The sequence below is a fragment of the Anabrus simplex genome, chromosome 1 (genome assembly GCF_040414725.1).
Source record: "Anabrus simplex isolate iqAnaSimp1 chromosome 1, ASM4041472v1, whole genome shotgun sequence".
Taxonomy (NCBI): domain Eukaryota; kingdom Metazoa; phylum Arthropoda; class Insecta; order Orthoptera; family Tettigoniidae; genus Anabrus; species Anabrus simplex.
In genome coordinates, this window is record NC_090265.1 from 1,170,518,486 (window position 1) to 1,170,543,909 (window position 25,424).

Here is a 25,424-nt window from a genome sequence, read left to right on the forward strand (position 1 = left end):
CCATTCTCTCGTCGTCCATATCCTATTACATGAGTGCATCACGTACAAGCCTTCTTCGCCCATTTTTTTAAGCATCTCTCCAGAAATACCATCCAGTTCAGGGGATTTGTTTCTTTTCAGATGGTTAATGGTGTTCTTGATTTTGCTTTGTAGAATGGAAGGTTCCAATGCAGAAGGCTCTCCTGGTTGCTGGACTGATACATCATAATTTCTTCCAGAGTACAGCTTTTCACAGTATTGTTTCCACCTCTCTAGCGCTTCTTTTCTATCTCCAATTAGGCGTCCATTCTCATCTTCTATACACCATGTGTGTGGTTTAAATTGACGAGTAATGCTATTGATTTTGTTAAGGAGATCCTTTGTTTGATTTTGGTTCTGGTTTTGTTCTATTTCCTCGCAAACGTTGTGGATGAACTGTGATTTATCATTCCTGCAATTACACTGTATCTCTCTACACAGGATCCTGTACCTATTTTCATCCCTGAATGGATTGGATACCATGTTTCTTCAGACTACTTCTTTCTTCAATCAGTTGCAAAGTCTTGTATGATATCCAGGGATGTTTTGCACTCGGTATCCTCCTAGCTGTCTCTGGGAGAGATGAGGAGACAATCTCTTTTATTTTTTTTTATTATCTGACAAGGTGATTCTTCCTTTAGTAGCAAATTTGGGAGCTTTGGCCATACAAGTTGCCCAAAGTGTGCAAGAGATTCCTGGTTAGTGAGTATAAACTGTCTTGCTCTTATCTTCTTGGTGACTTTTAGTTGTAGCCATATTTTCATGGGCAGCAGATTCTGGTCACTGCCACATTCCGCTCCAGGAAAGGTCTTACAATCTAGAATAGATGCCTTCCAACGTTGTCTCACCAAGATGAAATCGATCTGATTCCTGACTCTTATCACCATGCAAAATCCAAGTGTACAGACACCTTGGATGATGCTGGAAGAGGGCATTGCAAACTACCATGTCATTGTCAACACAAAACTCCAGTAGCTATTTTCTTCGTTCATTCCTTTCGCCTAGGCCATAACGACCAATCACAGATCTGATGTCATTGTCTCCAGTAGTGTCCCCAATCTCAGCATTGAAGTCACCTTGGATTATTACTGTTTCCCTATTTGCAAACAAATTGATGGTATGTTCTAATAGTTCATAGAACTCTTCTATTTCAGCATCTGATGCTTCAGCTGTGGGAGCATAGACGTAGAAATGCTTCCTATACTATCACCACTGCTCCTTAGTCCACCCCATTTTCCAAAATGTACCTCTGTGCAACTCTTCTAAACAAACCCTTAACCATTGTAGTTCAAGTGAAGGCCATTTGAACGTAGTTCCCTACATCCAACCCACCCACTAAGAGTTTTATATGGCAGATTATTTCGTGACGTGGCAAGAGTTTGCGTTTCTGAATTACGAGTTCGTGGTTAATTCAAAATCACTTAATTCAAAGTCTGATTTTTGCGTCCGAACGACTTTGATTTAAGGAGGTTTTACTATAATTCTTTAACAAGTCAGACTAATATATACAAAGGAATTGTAAAATTTTGTGGTGTTGGGGATGATATTCACTTTGCTGTTTACATGTTACAATTTACTAGTTTCTTAAAACATTATCAAAATATAAGTATGCAACAAGTGGCTAGTTTCATTAATTTGTATACACAGTGCAATGTCTTATTTAGTTCAGTCTCCTGTCTTTACATTTTGTAGTAATTTGTTGTAGTGTAACCATAAAATCACAATACCCAGGGCCTATTGCTGTTACTACCATGTTTTATTTTTCAGAAGGCTAGATGCCAATACGTTTACAACTCTGTTTAATGCACCGAAATAATGTGTGAGTTTTTTCTATTTTACATCTGTATAGCATTTGTGTGTAGCACGGTCATGATTTTATTAACATCAGTTGTGCTGGTGTGTTTTCAGTCTGGGATTCTAAATAGGCCATCAGTTTGTCTAGCTGCATTGTTGCCTCTCCATGAGATTGTTTCTTCTGATGGAGCGCTGATTTCATTTTCGAATTCGCCATCACTTTCGTCATTACCTGCCGAGGAACAAGAGGCGATAATTTCTTCATCTGTCATTATGCCATAGCCTGAATTACAGTCATTTACGTCGTTCTCATCTACGTCTAGCATCCGGGAATGCGTGCAGATGTGTCAAGGAGCTCAAAAGAGTCCACAACTTCACAAACTTCTGTGTTGGATGCACAGATAGAAGGCCATATATGTTTCCATGACTTTTTAATTGTTATTTCACTAACTTGATCCCATGCAGATACAGTCATATACTGTAAATACTGTCTTTCATATGTATTGATTTCAATGGCAAAAGTACACCATATTCCCCCCCCCTCTTCTTCAGTTAGTTTTCTGAGCAGTTGCCTCCTGTATAACTGCTTGCTGTTTTCCAATACACCCTGATCCATTGGTTGCAACAGAGCTGTTATTAAGTTGCAGAAATTTTACTCGGATATCACCACTGATCAACTCTTCTACTCCAGGATGTGACAGTGCATTGTCAATGAACAAAACGGCTTCAGGGCAAACCTTGTTTTGTTAAAAACCTTTTTACGTTCGGCATGAAGTCTTCTTGGAACCACTTTTTGAAAGTTCCACTGTGCATCCATGCATTTTTTTGGGTTATATAAGAAACCAACAAGGCAGATTGATTCACGTTTTTAAGAGCACGGGGATTTTTTGATTTCCCTATTAACTGGAGAGGAAATTTATGTCGTCCAGATGCATTGGCGCATGCCGTAATTGTAATATGATCTTTACTTCTTTTATAACCCCTTGCCGATTCATCTAAATTAGGCGCTAGTGTCTTATTTGGTAGCATGCGATAAAACAGCCCAGATTCATCGGCGTTATATATCTGATCTGACGTTAAGTTATCAGAGCAAATAATGTCCTGAAATTCCTTTATGAAACCGTCAGCAGCGACTTTATCCCCTGAAAAACTTTCACCAGTCACTGGAAGCTGGCATATGCCATGGCGAGCTTTTCACCTTTCCAACCAACCTTGACTAGCTGTAAAGTTAGGATCTCCATTGCTAGCTTGCTGTTTAAACTAAGAGACTTTTCTTGTAAAATTGGCCCTGAAATCAGAATACCATGTTCTTCTTTTTCACTAAACTGTATGAATAATGAATCATCTAGAGATTCATTTCTAGCTTTCTTTACGTGTCACGATTCTCTAAACTATCTTTAGTCATCATTTTAAAGCGGAAGTCTTCAATTTCTTTTCGGTTTTTCTTTAATCAGACAGTTGAATTCCCTACGCCATAGTCTGCAGCAATATTTTTCAAAAGTTCTCCTTTGTCTAGCCTGTTTAATGCTTCTAACTTCTTGTCCATGGGAACAACCACTTTCTTCTGTTTTGAAGCCATTTCACGCTCACTCAAACTACACAGGAAAATACTGTACTGTACAACGTGGTGTTAACCTTCAGCTACTGATGTGGTCTCTCACAGACTACACTACTGGATATAATGACTCATTCCCTTCCTCTTTCATTGTCTTAAGTAATCACACAGTGGGTCATTCTTGAGCAATAATGTGATCCCGAGATAACGTCTCAGTAGTGGATGAGTGCTCCATGGCAGCAGGACCGTCAAGTGATTGATGAAGTGACTAAACAATGTTTACCGAGCGGCGTAGTTCTGCGTTCTGAAGCACGTAAGTAGTGCGTTGCATTCAGAAGAGCGTGGGTTTAAATCCCACCTCGGCAGTCCTGGGAAAGTGTTTCCACTTTTTCCCATTCGAATTCCAGGCAAATGCCGGGACGGTACCTTTGATAGACCGTGGCCAAAGTACTTCCTATTCCTGTCCTCAACTATCCTTGCCAGAAAAGACATTCAAGAAGAGTCGAACCCGTAAAAGAAATACTGTTCAACAGAGGTGCCGTAATGATTACGGATTTCACTTCACGATTACGGTATTACGGTCGAAGGGGAAATTATTACGGAAAAGCAATATTGTCATGATAAAAATTAATTTCTGCAAAAAAAAAAAAAAAAAAGGAAAGAAGTAAAATATATTCAATCTCTTAGAGCATTACTGGTCAACCCTCCTCGTTTCAATGTTTGTAAGTTGGCAACTAAACATATTTGGCAGTTATTTGGTCGTCACTTTGTTTTGTGTCCCGCGAGCATTGTGAAATCACTGCCAGCTACATAGATATACGCTGCTCTCTAGAATGACGCGGAAATTACGTATCATGTTCAAGTCGGCCGTGAGGTAGGCTCTACTCCTTGCTCTTCTGTTCTCGAGTGCGCGGTTTGTTGTGTGCGTAGAACGAGTGTTACATCCCGAGGTGGTGCAGCTCTTTTCAGGCACACCCCCAATGGAGATGAGCTGCATGTACCATTTCAACCACATACCAGCCCTCCTGCCAATCTTAAATTCCTGGCAGTACCGGGAATCGAACCCGGGCCCCTGAGAACGGCAGCTAATAACACTAACCGTTATGCTACGGAGGCGGACATTTCAATTCTAATTATCCTAGACGTTGATTTGAAAAGTAGTGATAGGTTTTGTGAGCGGAGCAATTGTCAAATTGCATCGTCTTCTAAGAAGACAGCAGTGTTACAGAAATATCGAGACGGTTACACAAAGGAACGGCCGTGCTTACTTGCCTCACGTGTTAGTGAAAACCACGTGTTCTGCAGTGTGTGTTCGTGTGATTTCTCTGTGGCTCACGGTGGATGAGATGATTGCAGAAGACACATAGAATCCAAGAAACATCACACATACAGTGAATCAAAATTACTAAACCAATCTGTTTCATCGTTCTTCGTAAAAAGTAATGAAACTGCGGTGACAAATGCCGAATTATTATTCACATAATTTCTTTTGGAACGTAATATTCCGTTATCAGTTTCAGACCACGCTGGAAATTTGTTTAGATCAATGTTCCCAGACTCTAAGATATCTCAGAAATATGGTTGTGCAAGAACTAAAACCTCTGCTTTGGTTCAATACACGGCATCTGAGGCAAGAAAGGAAATAAGTGAACTTTTGCAAATAATGCCTTTTTCTTTGGCTACTGATGATAGTATTGATTCAAATGCAGTTAAACTTTATCCGATAGTTGTATCTTTCTATGCTCAGAGAGGCCAAATATCAACTCTTCTATTGTCATTGTTAGAGAGTACCGACAATACAGGTGAGGGAATTTTCTCTGTTATTAATTGTGAATTGTCTTCTTTAGCCATTCCATGGGAAAATTGCATTTCTTTTTCATCTGACAATGCATACACAATGATAGGGGCAAATAAAGGTGTTGCCAAATTTGTGAAGGACAGGCACTCTTCTGTTTATATCCCGGGTTGTTTGTTATCTCATACACATCTGTGCACAAAAAGCAGCAGCCCAATTGCCATTCAATATAGAGAACTTTTTGGTTCAGTTATATTACTATCTTGATAAGAGTTCTAAAAGGCAAAACACGTTGGAAGTTTATCAGGCTGTTTGTGGCACAGAGGGTCACAAAATTTTGAAATATGTTAGTACCCATTCACTCTTGCTTCTTCAGTCTTGAGCAGTGAGAAGCTTTGACACTCATGTTTTGTAGTGAGACTCACCATAAAAATGAGACCACCAAGCAGTTTGAAACTGTGAAATCTTTCATACAAGACCCACACACAAAACTGTTTTGCTACTTTCTTCTGAGTACACTTCCTGTTCTTAACTCTGTGAATATATTTCTGCAACAAGATGCTCCAGCCATACATCATCTTAGGAGGAAACATACTGGTCTTTTAACTGACCTATTGGTGAGATTTGTTCAGTCATGTTCTCTTCAGTCAGAATCTACCTCCCTTTTGAGTGTTGAATTCAGGAGGAGGAAATACCAGAAAGCCAATGAGGACTTGATAATTGGAGCAAAAGCTAGGGCATACTTGAAAGATAATGACTGTAATGAAGAGATGTTTTATAATTCTGTCAGAGAGTTTTATATGGCAGCTTGGAGTTACATTACCAGGAAATTTCCCTTTGATGATGGATTTCATCATGCTGAAGTTGTAGACATCTCTCTCAGAATGAAGGTTTCCTATTCATCTCTTGAATATTTTGTTTGAAGATTCCCAACTTTGGTCAAGGAAAGTGAACATAACAAACTTGAAGAGGAATTTGCAGCTTGCCAGTGTGATAATTTCTCTGAATACATTGCACATGGACCTAACATTGATGTGAATTGGGGCAACATTGCAGAGCTTAAAAATGAAAGTGGACAAATTAAGTATAAAAACCTTAAGTAACGTTGTATTTGCAGTACTAAGTGTACCTCATAGTAACTCTCCCACAGAAATTACACTACAATTACAATTCCTATTACTAAATTATATAAACAACTTATGATCAGGGTAGTACGCACTGGCCAGCATCTGTTACATTTTGTACGGCACGTTACATTTCGTTGCTGTTTCTGCTTTTCATGTTCTTATAAACTGTTACTACGTTATCAAGTGTTTCTAGGTTATATTTGTATTCTGGCACCATGTGGTGACCGTATGTTAAGCCGAAGCTACTGGACAGTGACAGAGTACAAGTTTAACATTAATGTTACTGATGATATTAATAATGACTAAACATTTTTGTGCCTAGTGGAATATAGCCCAGAGGGATCCGGGACATAAAGGGTGGTAACAAATTATACAGCTAAATGAAAAGATAATTTCAATAATCATAACAACAACCTTTTACTAGAATAGATATGTGTGTGTACGCAACCGACCAGTGGGTACAAAGTATAACAAATATAATTTGATGGATACTGGATCAAATATTGAAAGTGCATGGTACGTGTTTAGTTTAAACACATTGTATAGTTAATACAGATGCATAAACGTGGAAACTCTTATGCCAAATCGTTAAAAAGTGATATAAATTTAACTGAATGAGTAACACAATTCAAAAGAATCAACAGTGAGTTTTAAGAAACGATAGTTAAGTTCATTACAACTCAGGTCTAAATTTTTAAATACCTAATACCGTACAATCGTACAAAATTTCAAACAAGATGAGGGGTGGAGGCAGGACAGGAATGAGGGAACCGAGAGACACGACTGACGCGAAAATAGGTCCAGTGGGAGTAACGGTAGGCACATGAAGATAAATTTTCCTAGAAGAGTGTAGTAGTTAAAAAATACGGTAAAGCGTGTAAGTTCAAGCTTGTGTTAAGGATCGCTAGCCTAAAATACAAATGAATTTTGGTACCGTGCAATTGCATGACTCTCCCAACTCCGTCATTATTCAGAAATGTGAATGCACGATGTTTTACATGAATTGATCTCTATGTCTCACCTGAAACCAAAACAGCAGCAGTCGAAGGGATTAGAGAACCAGCTCTGTCCAGTGTCGTGTGGCCGCACATCCAGTGGGGAAAGGCCTCTCGATCAACCTGCCCAGCTGGGCGAGGGTGAGGCGTATTTATATGATTAACAGTTCATTCTAGAATATGTGAGACATTAGAGCGACGTCAGGTTAGCGGGAGAGTCAGCTGATCGTTCAAAATGGCGGTCAGTCTGTGGAAAACAAATCCGGCGGATGGTAGTGTAATGTGGATGGCTGGTACACAAGGTAAGTCGGGGCACAACAGCATATCATCCCCATGCACCTAGAAAAAAAAAAGTTGAGGCCACAGAAACTTTTTTTTTGTACAGGCATCAGAAGCAGAGATCCAAAGTCTTGAATAACGTGATGATGCTGTGTAGTTGGTAGGAGATGGTAAATTCTTGCGGAGGTAGGCGAAGTATGGTGCTCCAGGACGAGATGTGATGCAGAATCGATGGTGGTGCCAACCAGGATACAGCAACACACAGGTCCGTAGGGAAAGAAGTTTTTTACACTGGACGGAGAAATATTTTTACACAGCAAGAGTCCAAGAGTGTCAGTAGTGTTCTCGAGGGAAAAGGGGGGCAGGGAAAGTGGGGCGCTCCAAAAGAAAAGTGGGAGAAAAGGGGGTACAATAAACATGATGGAACATTTTTAGCTACATTCGGCATAAGAATTGAACATGAACTTTGAAGAATAAGGTTTTACTTATTTTAAATATTTTTGGGGGTAAGGATTAAATTTGAAGAAGAAACATTTTTTGTTAGAAGGAAATACACACTACTTTGTGTGTGTGTGTGTGTGTGTGTGTGTGTGTGTGTGTGTGTGTGTGTGTGTGTGTGTGTGTGTGTTACATGAGAATTAAACTTTTGAAGAAGATATTTTGTTCATCAGAATTAAGTGTAGAAGAAAGAACAATTTTTTATATTTTTTTTACATGAGAATGAAATATTCGAGGAAGAATGAGAGGAGTGATAACGTAAAAAATGCCATGGATGAGTGGATGCACGAGCACACACATAAAGGAATCAGGTGAGAGAATTTTTTTTTTCAAATGTAAACTATACTGAGAGCAAATTAGGGAAATGAGCATTCCATACAAGGGGGTTGGATTTGGGAGAGCCCTCGAGTAGAGGGCACGATAAACAAGTAAAACATGTGATCAAAAGAACATGTAATACCAGTGACAATAGCAAAGCTGACGTTCTCCCAGGGGAAAAGGGGGGGGGGGGGTGGAGGGGATGCAAATGGGTGCATGTAAACTGAAATCGAGAAGTTGGAGAAAACTCAAGATGAAAAAATAAGGAATCACTATGTGCGAACAAACGGTTAAACAAGTTTAAAAAGCTTTGAGTTGAGGTTGAGGATGTTGAGACTTAAAAATAAACTTATGACTAGACGCTTCAAAAGCACATTATCAACATTATCACACTCAATATAGAAGAACCTAACCTAAAGCGGCAATCATTGCACAATTTAAAATACCATCGAACCTCGAGGCAAAGGTCACAAGCACAAAATGTGATGCAAATAGATAGAAAGTGAGTAACTATGGAAAATTTATAAAGGGAAGGCGCTATTTTATCAAGGTTGAGCTTACTCTTAACAGTTGAAAATAGGAAAAAGGGAAAAATACACAGAATAGAAATGAACAACTGGCAATCAGAAAGTACAAAAATAGATTAGCGATAGTAGTCGTTATTGGAGTGCTTAATTCATGAATAATACAGGAATTATTATCGATTAATTTGAGGTTAGGTAACGATTGAACTCGTCGGAAAAGTGGTTCATTTAAAATATTTCACAAGGTAAAGTGAGGATAAGTACAGTGGAACTTACAGCGAAGCAAAGAAGTGAGTTGATTGAGTGAATCTCTGCTACCATGTTACATTTAGTTGTTACTGCTTTTCATGTTCTTATAAACTGACTACGTTATCAAGTGTTACTAGGTTATATTGGTATTCTGGCACCATGTGGTGACCGTATGTTAGGCTGAAGCTACTGCTCAATGACAGAGTACAGGTTTAACTTTAATGTTACTGATAATAATAATAATAATAATAATAATAATAATAATAATAATAATAATAATGATGATGACTAAACACTTGTGCGCAGTGGAATATAGCCCAGAGGGATCCCACCCCTAGGGCTCTGAACTTTGGAGCGTGGGTTGGCGACCACAGGGCCCTCAGCTGAGTCCTGGCATTGCTTCCACTTACTTGTGCCAGGCTCTGAACTTTCATCTATCCTATCCGACCTCTCTTGGTCAACTCTTGTTCTTTTCCGACCTCGACGCTATTAGGTTTGCGAGGGCTTGGGAGTCTTTTCATTTTCATGCCCTTCGCGGCCCTTGTCTTCCTTTGGCCGATATCTTCATTTTTCGAAGTGTCGGATCCCTTCCATTTTCCCCTCTGATTATTGTTATATAGAGGATGGTTGCCTAGTTGTACTTCCTCTTAAAACAATAACCACCACCACCAGAGGGATCCGGGACGTAAAGGATGGTAACAAGGTATACAACTAAATGAAAAGATAATTTCAATAATCATAACAACAACCTTTTACTAGAATAGATATACGTGTGTGTACACAACCGACCAGCGGGTACAAAGTATAACAAATATAATTCGATGGATACTGGGACAAATATTGAAAGCGCATGGTTCGTGTTTAGTTTAAATACATTATATAGTTAATACAGATGCATAGACGTGGAAACTCTTATGCCAAATCGTTAAAAAGTGATATAAATTTAACTGAATGAGTAACACAATTCAAAAGAATCAACAGTGAGATTGATCAAGCGATAGTTAAGTTCATTACAAGTCAGGTCTGAATTTCTAAATACCTAATACCGTACAATCGTACAAAATTTCAAACAAGAAGAGGGGTGGAGGCAGGGCGGAAACGAGGGAACCTAGAGACACGACTGACACGAAAAAAGTTCTAATAGGAGTAATGGTAGGCACATGAAGATCAATTTTCTTAGAAGAGTGAAGTAGTTAAAAAAATACGGTAAAGCAAGTTCAAGCTTGCGTTAAGGATCACTAGCCAGAAACACAAATGAATTTTGGTGCCGTGCAATTGTATGACTCTTCCAACTCCGTCATTATTCAGAAATATGAATGCACAATGTTTTTCATGAATTGATCTCTATGTCTCACCTGAAACTAAAACAGCAGCAGTCCAAGGGATTAGAGAACCAACTCTGTCCAGTGTGGTGTGGTCGCACATTGAGTGGGGAAGGCCTCTCGTTCAACCTGCCCAGCTGGGCGAAGTGAGGCGTATTTGTATGATCGACAGTACATTCTAGAATGTGTGAGACATTTAGAGCGACATCAGATGAGCGGGAGAGTCAGCTGATCATTGAAAATGGTGGTCAGTGTGTGGAAAACACATCCGGCAGATGGTAGTGTAATGTGGATGGCCGGTACACAAGGTAAGTCGGAGCACAACAGCACACATCTAAAATCTTACAAATACCTTACAACCCAATCTACATGGTTACAAAAAACGAAATTTATCCATCCCTATACAACTTACGGTACTTTACGTGTGAGAGATGTACTCTGCTGGTCCTTTTCCTTTTGGATGACTCACTAATAATCATACCGGGTTAAGGAACTTTAAAATGGTGCAGGGGCCTCGAAATCTGGGGGCCAACTTACTGATAAAATGGTCCGCAGCACTACTGATGGGATGCGTTTTAACAATCACCTGGTCACCTACAGACAGAGTGTGCGTTCTTCGCCCGTGATTGTAATTACGCTGAACCTTAGTGTAATAAACTTTCAAGTTTTATTGTGCATGGTGCCAATTAGCGTGTATCTTTTCTGGACTGGCGTCGTCAGGCAGAAGATCATTAATGGACCACAGATTTGGGAGTGGAGAATTTGGAGTGAAGGCTAGTATTAATGAAGCAGGAGTTTGCTTATGACTCTCATGGATAGCAGTGTTGAAAGCAAGTGACAACCAATTTAGTGATGAATCCCACTTATAGTGGTCAGCAGAGTGATAAGCAATGAGAGCAGATCAGAGATTGCGATTCACTCTATCAGCATAATTTGGCCTTGGATAATAAGGGGTAGTGGTTACATGAGAGATGGATAGATCAAAACAGAAATTACAAAACTGCATGGAGGTAAAAGCTCTTGCATTATCACTCACCAAAAATTGACAGGGTGCAAATGAAGCAAAGATCTGTTTCAAGCCAGAGATGGTAGTGCTAGCATTAGCCATATGAGTTGGGAACAGGCATGTAAAACGCAAAAATGCATCAACACAAGTATGAAACGATGGCCGGTCCGTGACCTCGGAAAAGGATCAATGTAGTCTATGAACAATCTCTCCATGGGACAAGAAGCTTGCTCGGATGACAACAGACCTAGGCGAGTATTGGGAGCGGGTTTACTGATGTTGCAAGTTTTACAAGATTTAACGAGGGTGTGGATTTCACCATCCATGGATTTCCAAATGAAGTGTTTACAAATTTTCTCTCTAGTTTTAAAAACACCAAGATGACCGCCCACTGGGGATACATGAAAATACTTTGAGAGCTGGGACTACAATTTTGGGGGGTCTGCGACCGTGAGCAGGACAACACAAGACACCATTCTTAAGGACATAAGGCTTAACATGTTCACCAGGTTTAATCCTGCCAATAATAGCTCTTAATTCAGCATCATCTTCCTGATCTTTAGTTATATCTTGGAAAAGGAAGGGAGAGCCAGTGAGAACTACATTCACAGAGGCTGAAACTTGTTCAGGAGATGGATCTGCAGGCTCTGATTGAGGATCAGAATTGCCTGGATAGAACATCCTACTGAGACCATCAGCCACAACATTTTCAGTCCGATGAATGTGACGAGCTTCAAGTTGGAAGGCTGAGATGTGTACTGCGCAACGCGCAAGACGACCAGTCCTTCTTGGCTTGGCCAGCACCCAACTCAACACCTGATTATCAGTTTAAAGATCAATAGGGAGATATGACGCCCCTCTTCAAATTTGTGAAGAACACCAGATATACCTGTGGGAGAGGCATCAGCCTGGAGGATGAAACGTTTACAGAAGTCTAGCATAGCCAGTACAGGAGCGTTACATAAGGCGGATTTCAAGTCACAAAAGCCTTTATGTTGGGCATCACCCCACACAAATTTAGCATATTTTCTTCTCAAGGCATTTAATGGAGCTGCTCCTTCAGCAAAATTGAGGATGAATTTATGGAAGAAATTAACCATGCCAATAAATTTGGCTAATGTTTTGACATCTTTAGGCGTGGGGAAATTTTGGATGGCGGCAGTACGAGACTGATCAATAGAGACACGCTTTCCCGACACAATATAGCCAAGGAAGAACATCTGGGGTTGTGCGAAAGTAACCTTACTAGCCTTAAGGGTTAGGCCTGCTTTACGCAGTCTTTCAAGGACCTCATTGAGTTGGACAAGGTGTTCTTCGAATGTTTCACTGAAAATTACCAAATCAACTGAGTAATTGTACACAAACTTAAATTTAATGTCTGACAAAACATTATCCAGTAACCGAGTAAGGACAGCAGTGCCTGTGTTTAATGTGAATGGGACGCGTTCAAATTTATAGAGGTTCCAGTCAGTAGAAAAGCAGTGAGGTGCTTGGATTCCTCTGCAAGAGGTATCTGGTAATATACTTGATTCAAGTCAAAGGTGGTAAAAATTTTGGCATTAGTAAACCAAGAAAAACAAGAGTGCAATTCAGGAAGGAGAACAAATTGAAGGACCACTTTCCGGTTCAACATCCGATGATCAACACAGGACGGTAACCACCCTGCGATTTACGGACATGAAACATGGGAGAAGAATAAGCTGACTTAGAAGGACGTATCAATCTGTCAGCGAGCATTTGGTCAATAAAAGCTTTAAAGGCTTTAATTTTGGGGGGCAACAGCCAATACAGAGGAGAGCGAACAGGTATGTTATCAGTGACTTCAATTTTGTACTCCAAAACATTAGTTACAGCTAACTTGCTGGTAAGGACATCAGGAAATTTATCGCAGGGATTCCTAAGTTGGTTGGCCTGATCATCAGGCAAATGATCAAAATCGAAAGCATTGGGTTCACCCGTATCTTCAGGAACAGCATTAACATGACAAGGCAGAGGCACGTCAGTTGCAATCTTGGCGTCAAGCAGATGTGTTGATGTTGATGAAGATGGAATACGAAAGCTAATACTATGTAGATAGTGCTTTAGAGAGTGATTATGAAGACAGTGATGTTTGTGACGACAAAATAGACCCTGGAGGTCTTAGTTTGAGTTCAAGTGATGCGTATAGTAGAGCTGATGACACGGAAAGTTATACAAATGAGGACTGTGGGCAAGTCTACGGCAAGACCACGTGACCTTCCGAGAGGCCGTAGTTTTGTGTAGGCTGGGGATTTGTCATTGAAGATCTATGCGCCTTTAACTCCTAAAACCCCTTAGTGTGTTTTTGTGGTGCCGACTTCACCGTGGCCCACATCCTCACAGTTTGTGCCGTAGTGCTGAATTTAAATGGGTTTTCTCAGTGAACTGCTACGGTATTTAAATAGGATGCGAATGGGTTTATTAAGGCCACAGCCGCTTCCTTCCCACTTCTAGGCCTTTCCTATCCCATCGTCACCATAAGACCTATCTGTGTCGGTGCGATGTAAAGCAAATTGTAAAAAAAAAAAAAAAATTTAAAAAAAAAGACTACACAACCTATGAGGAGGTGCATGGTTTCTCAGTTGACTGAAGCAATAGAGAAACATACATCATCACCATTGACCCTCACACACCAGTAGGCTACATAATTGACCCGACTATACAGTTTGAGACAGATGAAGACCAGTCTGAAGAAGTTAACCTTGAAAAAAAAAAAAAAGACAAACCTATGAAACCACAGTACCATACTACAAAGACAAATACAACCTTGAGTCCATAAACATCACTTGCCTCATTATCAGTGTTTGAGGGACTATTCCCCGGCAACTCAGAGGACTTCATGAAAAGATTTCGACTAAATGTTCACCTTCTCCACTCATTTGTAAGAGCCGCATTAAAGGGGTGGATAGCCATCGTCAAAAACCACACCTATAGACAATAACAACCACCTTGAAGCTACCCTGTTGTCATTTAAGTATTAAAAAACTTTTGTGAAATAATATCTGTTGTTTAAGTTACTTTTTGCCTGCAAGTGTTGAAGGAAGATAAATAAATAAGCAGCGTATTTCATTTTCTGTAGCAGCTTATTGGACACTTATCTCCATTGCCTTAGATTGTTGGATAATAGCTTGACATAGTTCCAATACTTGTGGTTTCTCTGAAGACTACCAACAGTTAAAGAAATTATACATCACACTGTATATTATTATTATTATTATTATTATTATTATTATTATTATTATTATTATTATTATTATTATACTGGGACTATACTTTAAGGCCTCGGCTGCTTCCTTCCCACTTCTAGGCCTTTCCTATCCCATCGTCGCCATAAGACATTATTATTCTTCTTTGTTTGTATCAGCCTACTAAGGACCACGTTATTTCAGCTGTCTTCTCTGGGCTTTGATCTTTGCCCAGTGCTCCTTCATTCGTTGCTGGTGTTGCTTTTTTCTTTCCTCTGTCCACGTCTTTCCCGTCTTCAACTTTGCCCTTTCTTGAAAACCCTGGTGGTCTTTTAGTTTCCTCCTGAGTAGGTTGTGTTCTTGTATATCTTCATTAGTGATCCCCATCTCCTGTAGGTCCCTTTTCACCTCCTTGAACCAAGTTGGCTGGGTCTTCTTATCTTTAAAATAGGTAAAGATCTGGTTCTATAATCGTGTGGGTTTCAATCTTAGCAAGTAGCCATAAAATGTAATAATTCTCCTTCTCCGCATGACATCAGAGATCTTCTGGATATGAGTATACAGCTCATGGTTATGCCGACGTCTATATTCATCTTTGTCTTTAATTGGCCAAGAATTTTCCTTAAGATCTTTCTCTCTTTAATTTCTAATTTTTCTATCAGGCCTTTCTTGTTCATAGCAAGGCATTCTGCTGCATACAAAGCCTCTGGTCTTATGACAGTGCAGTAATGTCTGAGTTTTGCGTTCAAGGATATGGACTTTTTGTTGTAAACGTCCTTGGTCAGTTAAGCCATTTCCATTTTATTCATGCGTGACGCAAAAGCTTCTTTTTCAGATGTGTTTTGGTTCTATCCACTCGCCAAGATATTTAAACGTATTTGTCCATTTGATTGCCCCCTGGTTTATTTTTAGCTCTTTTGGTGTTGGCTTGATGTTTGTTATGAATTGCGATGCAATTAAAGAGCAAGGGCAAGAGCCCATCTCCCTGCCTGACTCCTATCTTATTATTATTATTATTATTATTATTATTATTATTGTTGTTGTTGTTGTTATTTAGCACTAATAATAGATACCTTGTTTATTTTAGCCACCAGTTCAGGTGTTTGGTCTTAATGGACGTTACGCTATGGCACTCTTCTCCGCTGGAAGCAAACTTAAGCAGCTGGATCCTATTGAAGGCGAGCTGACAAAATTCCAGGTTTGTTAACTTAACATTCTTTGTTATTCCATGTTCACGTTTTTGTTTGTACAATTCTGGATTTACGAGTATTATCTGTGATTTTTCTAGGGAATCCTTGCTACTGATAAACCACTACGTGAATTTATTAAGAACCCTACACTGAAACAGTCTGTGAAAGTAGATACAATGAAGCAAATTGCTGCAAAATTTCCTCTCTCTCCACCATCTGCGAACCTTGTTGGTAAGTAATTAGCCATATAAAATGTGTTCATTTTGGGAGAAATCGAGCCATTAAAGGTTTATTGTTTGTCCACTGTGGTGGTTTGTTATGCAATTCTACTGTTTAGTGCCTGCTCTACAAGTATTTCCCCAGAATAGTTCCACCGTTTCTAGCTCTGGATGTTGTGATTTTATTTATGAGTAAATATTGAAACTTTTCTTTTGATATTTCATTATTGATATTTGGTTCAATATTTTTGTGATATTGATACTATGTTATGGCATTGCCTGTCTTGAAAGTATTGTTAGGAAAAATTAAAATAATAGTTGTATTAATCGAACAATGCGTACAAAATTATTTATACTTAAGAGTAAACTTCATTCGTAGTCTATTGCTATAAAAGAAAGGCATGGAGTATTTTAATATAGAAGGGTACCGGTAGTGATTGATAACAAGGACTTTTATCCTTATGTGTTCTGTGTGTGTGTTTTGCGTAAGTTAAGTTGCTGTTGGCCTATTGCATGTTGTAGACATTTTTACTTTGCGGGTGAATCAGAGTTATTCGTCGCTTAGACGTTTCTGCATTGGTGTTTTCTCATGAAGGTTACTTGCGAAATTGGCTTCTATCCTCTGACTGGTAAGCTAGAGTGTGGACTTACCTGACAAAATAGTGAACTGTCACGCTGTGTAAACAATCGTATGTACTCCTATTGCTGAAAATCTTCTAAGTTTGATGGTGTTTACGTGTTCTTTATACCTAACCTCTTAAACTTTGCCTCTTAAACTAAGAATCTTCTTGCTAATTTTCAATAAAACATTCTCTTCATTTAATGGTTCGTTCAAATTTAAATAATCTTTTCTGTGCTACATAGGTTGAAATTTTTTGAAGTATATCCATAAATTTTCCTTTACTTGTCATGTGTAATATTTTCATGCCTTTGTTGATGTCAGTGAAATTATGAGTAAGATCTTTCATTTAGAATGTTGTAGCCTTTCATTTTTACTTTGCAGGAAAATCAGTTATCCATCGCATAAATGTTTCTGTGTTGGTGTTTTCTTGTGAAAGTTCATTTCAATTGCAAAACTGGCTTCTCTGATTAGTAGGCTAGAATGTGGATTTTACTAAGAAAAATAGTCACGTGTCACAGTGTGTAAATAATGTTCTAACCATGTCACATTCAGTGGAAATACAACATACTTTTGATCATGATTTTACATACAATATTTTGATAATTATATTTCACTCTCTTAAGCCATGAACAGACGAGGACATTTATTAACATAATTCAGAAGTATATTTTGAAATATAACTTACAATAAATATGAATAAAAGAAATTAAATTTAAACTATGTGGAATGTGGTGTTCCTAGAAATTTGACTAGATGTTCATAATGTTTAATTTCTTGCATTAACTAGGTTGGAAATGTAAAATGTATCATGTTTCATATTTTTATCTATGTTATGCTTTTGTCAATCCATATATAAGTGCTATTATGTTAGCTAGTGTTCTTTGCTTCTTTCTTTGGAAGACATTCATACAATAATTTTATGAAAGGAAGATGCTAAAGACATCAAATAAAATGAGCTTTTCAGAAAATTATCTAAATGCATAAAAATCTCTGTTCTCATATTAAATTGGAATACACCGGGCGAGTTGGCCGTGCGCGTAGAGGCGCGCGGCTGTGAGCTTGCATCCGGGAGATAGTAGGTTCGAATCCCACTATCGGCAGCCCTGAAGATGGTTTTCCGTGGTTTTCCATTTTCACACCAGGCAAATGCTGGGGCTGTACCTTAATTAAGGCCACGGCCGCTTCCTTCCAACTCCTAGGCCTTTCCTATCCCATCGTCGCCATAAGACCTATCTGTGTCGGTGCGACGTAAAGCCCCTAGCAACAAAAAAAAAAAAAAAAAAAAAAAATTGGAATAAAAACATTTTGTCTTATGTATTGCCGGTTTATTAAGAATAAGAGAAGAAAATTGAGATAATTGAAACATGATATGCCCAATATTGAATATCCAGCATAGACAAGAGTACATTGGGCTTTAGTTTATAATCTTAAAATATTTTAAAATGAAAGATTAAGAGTTCAGTTTGTTAAAGATGTGCTGAATGAATGTTAAGAATTGCTTATAACAACAAGGCTCCTTGAAAATATCATACAGTGGTTTAGAAAATACAAGATCCCAACTGTTCAGGTGGTACTCAAATAAGTTTTTTTATTGCGAACACGGGGCATGAGAAAAGTAGATGGTCCACTGTCTGAGCAGGACCACAAAAGCATAAATATCCATCTGTAATTAGGATTTTAAATCGCTTAAGGTAAGATTTAAATCTTACGTGTCCCGCTAGAAATTGCGTTAGGACAAAGGTAGGCACTTATACTTTACTCTGAAGTCTATATTGAACTTCGGAGATGAATAGTTCTCTTTCAAGCTAGAAGTCCAGCTATTGTTCCATTGATGTATAATATATTTCTTGATTTGTCACTTAACATAGCACACTGGAGGTTCATTGTATGTAATTCCGATGTTTGATGTGGCAGCTAATTTTGCTAAAAAAATATGCTCTTTCATTTCCATCAAATCCGGTATGACCATGAATCCAAGACATACAGATGTGAGGACATTCTTCAGTTACTGTTCCTGTACTAGCGGCTGTCGGATTCATATTGTACTTGTTGTTGATGGAGCACAACGCTGCTTGCAAATCATTATCTTCACATTCTTGTTGTTATTTTTACACCACAGCACTGCATTCTTTATGGCTCAGGGTTCAGCCTGAAAAACTAAGCAGCTATTTGAAAGCCTATACTGGGCTGAAAAAACTTCAACACCATCTTGATAGACTACATAGGCACATCCAACTTTAGTAGTATATTTATTGCAGCTAATTGCCATATACAAAGAATGAACAAAATCATTCAATGCAGAACTTAATTAGAAGAATTTTTCTTCCTTCACACCTTAGTACGTGATAGCGATCACACTGCTTCCCGCACAAAGCACACATGCATCCCTCATTTGGCGAGTGATACTTCGTCGTGGAGCATAGTTTGAAGTGAAAACCAGCAAGCAGCAAGCCTTGTTGATACATGCCGTAACTCGTAGTTGGCTTCCATCATCGCTTCCGTACTGTAGAAGTCCAACCAGATTTCCGATTTCTTTCTCTGATGTTCGCGAAATAAACTTTGGTATGCTGGAGTTGATGGAAGAGATAATTTGTCCCGTATTTCCTCCAAAAATATCATTTCCCTAGTTAGCTCATACACCAGTCCCGAAGAGGTGAATTTTGATAAACATAGGGAATTTTAATAAACATAGGGCTCTCTTTAAAAATGTTGCATTTATCTTCTCCACATCCTTTAAGTTTCTTACCGACAGAAGCTGCCAGATACTGGAGATGCCGTAGGTTATTACAGGTGCTATTTTCACTCTGAATAACTTCAACGCTGCCCGAAGGGATATATTATACAAATATTTGATGTCATTAATACTACCACTGCTGCTGTTAATCTTTGTTTGATATGCGCTGTGAAACTGGTTCCTTGTATATAAAGTGTTATTCCGAGGTATTTAAATTTATTCACACTGGTTAATGGTTCTCCATCCAAATATATCACATCACTTGCTGCATGTCTGCCCTCCTTTCCTAAAGGTCATAGTCATGGTTTTACTTCCGTTAACATGAAGGTCATTTGTTTTAGTCCACTCTACGAGTCGATCAAATGCCAACTGCAGAGCAGGTATTGATCTGGCCACTAAAACCATGTCATCTGCGTACATATAAATGTTCTTGCCTTCTGTCTTCGTTGCTTGAAGAATGATGACATGTGTTGCGACGTTAAAAGGAGAGGGTTTAAAGGATCACGCTGTAGTACACCTGTAGTCTGGTCTATTGGATCGGATATTGTGATCGAATCGTGTATTTGCTTCTCATTCTTTGCCAGATGTTTTTGACTAATTGTATCAAAGGCTTTCGAATAATCTACGAATATATCATGTAGCTTTCCCTTCTTTAATCTAAGGGCTTCATGAATATCATTCTGAAGGCATTCTATAGCCTGTATTGTGGACTGGTTTTTCCTAAATCCAAATTGCTCTTCTGATCTATTAAAGCATTCAGCCTTTGCGTTAACAGTTTAATCAATATCTTAACCCATTTGTTCCCACTGTTTCAAAAATGGAACATTTCTTAAAAGCTGTTGTGTAGGTATATTTCATAATTTTGAGGGAATATTTACTTCAAATCGTTTAGAGTTGGCAAGACTGTGTTGCTTAGAGTGATAATCAATTGTTTCTCAGCTGTTTGTTTACAGATGTGTGCTTTTAAACATGGCTTCCCCATCAACAGCATGCAAAGGGTAAGTTTTTTTGTTTGTTTCATAAACATGAAATGCATTCTTATCAACGTAGTTATGGAAATAGAAAGACTAGAGTTGTAGTTAACCGAGCATAGCATTAAAACTCCATTACTAGAGTTAATAATAACCTTCCTGAGCTGCTATATCACGTTCCATTTTTGGAACAGCGGGTATGAATGGCATGGGGTTTATCATTGCTAGCTTGTTCTATTGTTGGCACTAAGGACATGACTATTATTGATGTTTACAGTTGTTATTACATTCTTTCTAATTTTATCATCCAGAAATATTGGGATTCTCACTACAGCGTATTCTTTTCTGTTTCTCTCTAGACTGTTAGTTCATCAGATACAAGAATGTCTGAATGAAATGGAGACCGAAGCTGTCATTTTGGACACAGATGTGTTTATTGGGCCGCCGGAGAATTACTTAGGGTCGGATGAAGATAGTGGAGATGAAGATGCGGAAGACATTGATCACTTATCGGGCAACCAGCTCCGTGGTCATGCGGAGGCAACTGTACGGAGAATCATAGACCAAGAAGTTGTAGATATACATTTAGGTTTGGATGAATGTAACAGTGAACAGACTAAATCAAATGAAAAGTGTGTCCATTCAGTTGACTTACAAAGTTCGGGAGTATTAGATAGTCATAGAACAAAAACACGTAAAACAGCATCTACGCCACCAAGAAAGTGGGAAGAAGTTGACATTCAGCAAGAAAAAGAAAAGGAATGGTCACTTCCTGATTTCCTTTCAAAAGTCTACACACCGATTGATTTATTCGAACTTTTTTATGACCAGCAAGTGATCGAAATGCTGGTTAACTATTCAAATACATACGCGGCCCAAAAAAATGACATAGGGCATAATGTCACTTGCGAGGAAATGAAAGTGTTTCTTGCTATACTGCTTGTAAGTGGATACACGAGAGTTCCTAGGTATCATTTATATTGGGAAGAGTCTCCGGACAGTCATAATGAAGCTATTGCAACAGCCATGTCTAGAAACAAGTTTGAACAAATCATGAGGTACATACATACGTGTGATAACAATAATCTAGACAAACACGATGCACCAACCCGCGTCCAGGTGGGATACACGAGTTTCCAGACTAGCTCTTTATAATAATTTCGTCTGCCAAATATTCCTGGGTTGTGAGTTCCGCGTGAGAAAGAACACCAATGGCCTACGGTAAATTCCAACCTACGTAGATGAACGTCTTCAACACGCTATTAGTCGGTTACCGTATATGTTTGATACCGAAATTTATCGTAAAATTCAGATTATCATGGATTTCCAAGAATTCAGTACATGTCATCATCATCATAATCGCAATCAAATTAGTCATCATAAGCTTATATCTAGTACTTATTCTAAGTAGACATTGAAAGAATTTAATGTTTTCACTACTCAGCTTTTATTCATAAATTGGTCTAAGTATGAGTTGAAATAAACGTAGATTATCTTGAAAAAAATCATTTATACATTATGGCTGGTTTCCTACGCAATCAGCATCTAAATAATGTAATGATGTTGCCTTGAAGAAAATAGGTTTAGGAAAACCTCTAATAAATAAATGAAATTAGGCCTCATTCATCTGAATCATAGTCCTGGCCTGTCAAGGAATTATATTATAATTAAGTAATATCCAAGGGAATCAAATGAAAAGAAAAATAAATAAATTATATAATCAAGTAAAATCACTCAACATAATTGTAAAAGTTGGATAATTGTAATAATTGTAATTATTATAATGATTGTAATGATTGAATGCATCCAAAAGATTCAAGTAAAATAAGCTATATCCCTACTATATACAATGTTCAAATTGGGTTTCAATTGAAAATGAGAAAAACGCAAAGAAAATGGCTAATAATTAATCAATTAATTAATTAATTAAGTAATTAAGATCTGGAATCTCTCAATATTAAGCTAAATTGCTTCTCAAAATTATCAAAATTCAATCGTCTGAACCTAAATTCACATGCAATTACAGAAATGCATATCACTCGGTTGAAACACTTCACATCAATGTCCACGCACAGTAGAAAAATCGTGTGAGAAGATTAATGTCTGACCATTAGGGATTTTCTCTATTTAAGGTTCCAAATTATTCAACGTTTCATATTTCATGCTAGTTGGCCTCCATATAAGCAAATCTAAGTCCACTTTAAGTCGTAAGCATTCTCAAATCAATTCCATCGTAAGGCTTGTATGGCTAAATCATTCAATTATTATTTTAATTCATGGTTAAAATTCAGTTAAAGTGCGTATATGATTTAACATAACATTACCAAGTGTATTCAATTAATATTCCAACGAATAATACCATAGGTGGAAAAATTGACACATAGGAAGACTCGAGCTTCATCTAAAATCCACATATGAAAGACTAAGTTACCAGTGATGTATTTAACTGCTCCCATAAAATCATAAGTTGAATTGCCGTAAGTGAGATTACATGAAAACAATCGTTGATATGTCAGTGAAGGCCTAAATATTGACGTAAGTGGCCTCTCGGCTCTTCTGAAGATCCTACTAACTCAATTAATTCTATAGTGATGGCATTAAGATCGTATCCTAATCTGTATCATATATATATTAGGGAATAAAATAGCAATCGGAAACAGTACTTTTCAATACCTATACCTTAGCATGTGCAACCTACACATACTACCATCTCTTGAAGAAATACTATGACCAACTTCCTAAATAACAGTAACTATCACCATCAAAATATACTATCAACTCATATGCTAATTACATTCACCATTTAACATTTCCATTATCGCGTAGCATTTATAATCGAAGCACTCGTTTCATCAAAATACGCAACATATGTGCCATAACCTACACACATATAAATCATTATCATTACTGTCATAGTATCAAAGAACAGCACATCGTAACCTTAAAATTGTGCCACTATATTTTATCGTAACACTCCCTAAATACGATCTTTACGCATGTTATTTGTTAAAGCCATCACGCATATAAATATTAGCTTCCTCTTAATACTCTAACACTTCACTGACAACGAATTATGAAAAATATCAATCACTTCTCCACTATCATATTGACAAACTTACGAACGGCATTCACTGGTATTTTAACGCCTATGTCTGGAATTTGCGGTAACTTTGGATGAATACCTATTTCCTTGTGAGCACACTCGTACATTAACTACGCACACACAATGTCATAATGCACAATATATATTAACCAAAAGAATAAGGTTTTCTACTTACGACACGACTCAAATGGGGACTTATCTTTGCTTATTGGATTTTGACTTCCATCTCGCTGTTGATCGTCATGGGATGGTAGGCCTCGCTCCATGGTTCGGCTTAAGTAATAGGGTTCATCTCGTCATCACAGCTGACTACTATCCTCCTGGATCATCCATCTCGTCAAGCGTCACCATAGCCAGAGTAGTCTTTGCCTCAGCTTCTTAGAACATCATGGTGGTCTTCATTGCGTCAAGGACAGAATAACACAAGGCATTAGTTGATTTATACATGCTGTAATCTGCTTAGTAATGCTAATGTGATCAATATATTTGTTTTCTGGTCCGTCTAATTTGCCTATAAGACTCTAAATATCGTCTTATTTCAAACTGCCTTGCTCGCCGAAACGTTGTGAAATTTACGTGCTTTTAGAATTGCACTCTGTTTTCCCTTTAATTCAGCTCTCTTAACGTTATGCAGTATCGGGCAAATACAATGTTCCGAGCCCAACCGTGACGTAGTACAGCTCCAACTTGACGTTTCTTATCAGCTGGTCTTTAATCTCACGTATATGTCAATCACAGCTGGTGTTTAGCCGGTTATCGTAGATTTGATCTTATCTCCACCAGTTGATTAAAGACTCCGATTAGTAGTGGGTTTCTTTACGCGATTCAGTCTTTCTTCGATGCAGTGCTCAATTGAGATTTGTTCTAATGGAAGACTTTTTTTTCAATAATCGATTTAAATAATCCGCTCTCGTCATTCTTTCGCACCGCCTTCTAAAAGTGGTTCTTTCCGTGATTGCCGGTTGAATTTATTGTCTCTTTGGCTCGTACCGCTGTTAATTGCTTTTATTCTGATCCGTTAATAGCCGGAGCGCCATTTTTGTTCCTAATACAGCAACTATAGAACAGTGAAATGGCACATTTACTCCTCCCACGTTGATTTAAATATATGGCTTGCTATATATTTATCTTATATACTTCTAATATCATAATGGGACTTTTCACTGTTCTTAGTTAGAATTGTGAGAGCATCACTGTAAGTTTTTACAGATTAATCGGTTTGTTCAAGTCATAGGCCATTCCAGTTCTCATTCCTTGTTCAACTGTGATGTTTGATAGACTCTAATCCCTTTGTTCCTTGAAGTATAACTTAATATTTGCCGCGTTGTGTATTCCTTTACTTCTACCATTCAGATCGTGAACTTCGTATGCGTTGTTCCCAAATGATCGATGTATAACAAATGGTCCATCGAATAAATGTACGAACTTCGCAAATACTTTCGTGGATGCATTCGAGATTGCTGGCTTCTTTACTAATATAAGGTCGCCCTTCTTCAATTCAGGATGGAATTTCTTGTGTTGTATCCTCCTCAGTCTCCTCTGGGATTGTTTATACAGCCTCTCTCGAACTAGTTGGTTCAGCTTATCTTGGTCTAAGCTTGGTTCGGTAGGTAGCTGAATTATTTTGTCCCATGGTCTCTCAGGTCTAATATTGTAATGAATAACCTTTGGGATTTGGCCGCTGGATTCGTGGACAGTGTTATTAATGCTTTCTTCAATTTTCTCAAGCACATCTATCCACTTCCAGTGTTGCTTGTAACAGTATATCCGGCAAAATTTAGCTATTTCTTTCATATATCTTTCGACTGGGTTGGATGCTGGATGTCTTATTGAACATAGAACATGTTTAATTCCCATCTCTTCCATAGCCTCTTTAAATTGAAGTGATGTAAACTGAGTTCCT

General features: G+C 38.2%; 1 protein-coding gene across 1 annotated transcript in view; it reads left to right on the forward strand.

The window, feature by feature from the left end:
• The window catches only part of ATPsynO (ATP synthase subunit O, mitochondrial), a 120,129-nt gene that overhangs the window by 38,316 nt on the left and 56,389 nt on the right, over positions 1 to 25,424 (forward strand). Inside the window, exons 3-4 of the mRNA XM_067137494.2 lie at positions 15,771 to 15,881; positions 15,972 to 16,104. Of these exons, the coding sequence (XP_066993595.1) occupies positions 15,771 to 15,881; positions 15,972 to 16,104 (244 nt within the window). The remainder of the gene's footprint in view (positions 1 to 15,770; positions 15,882 to 15,971; positions 16,105 to 25,424) is intronic.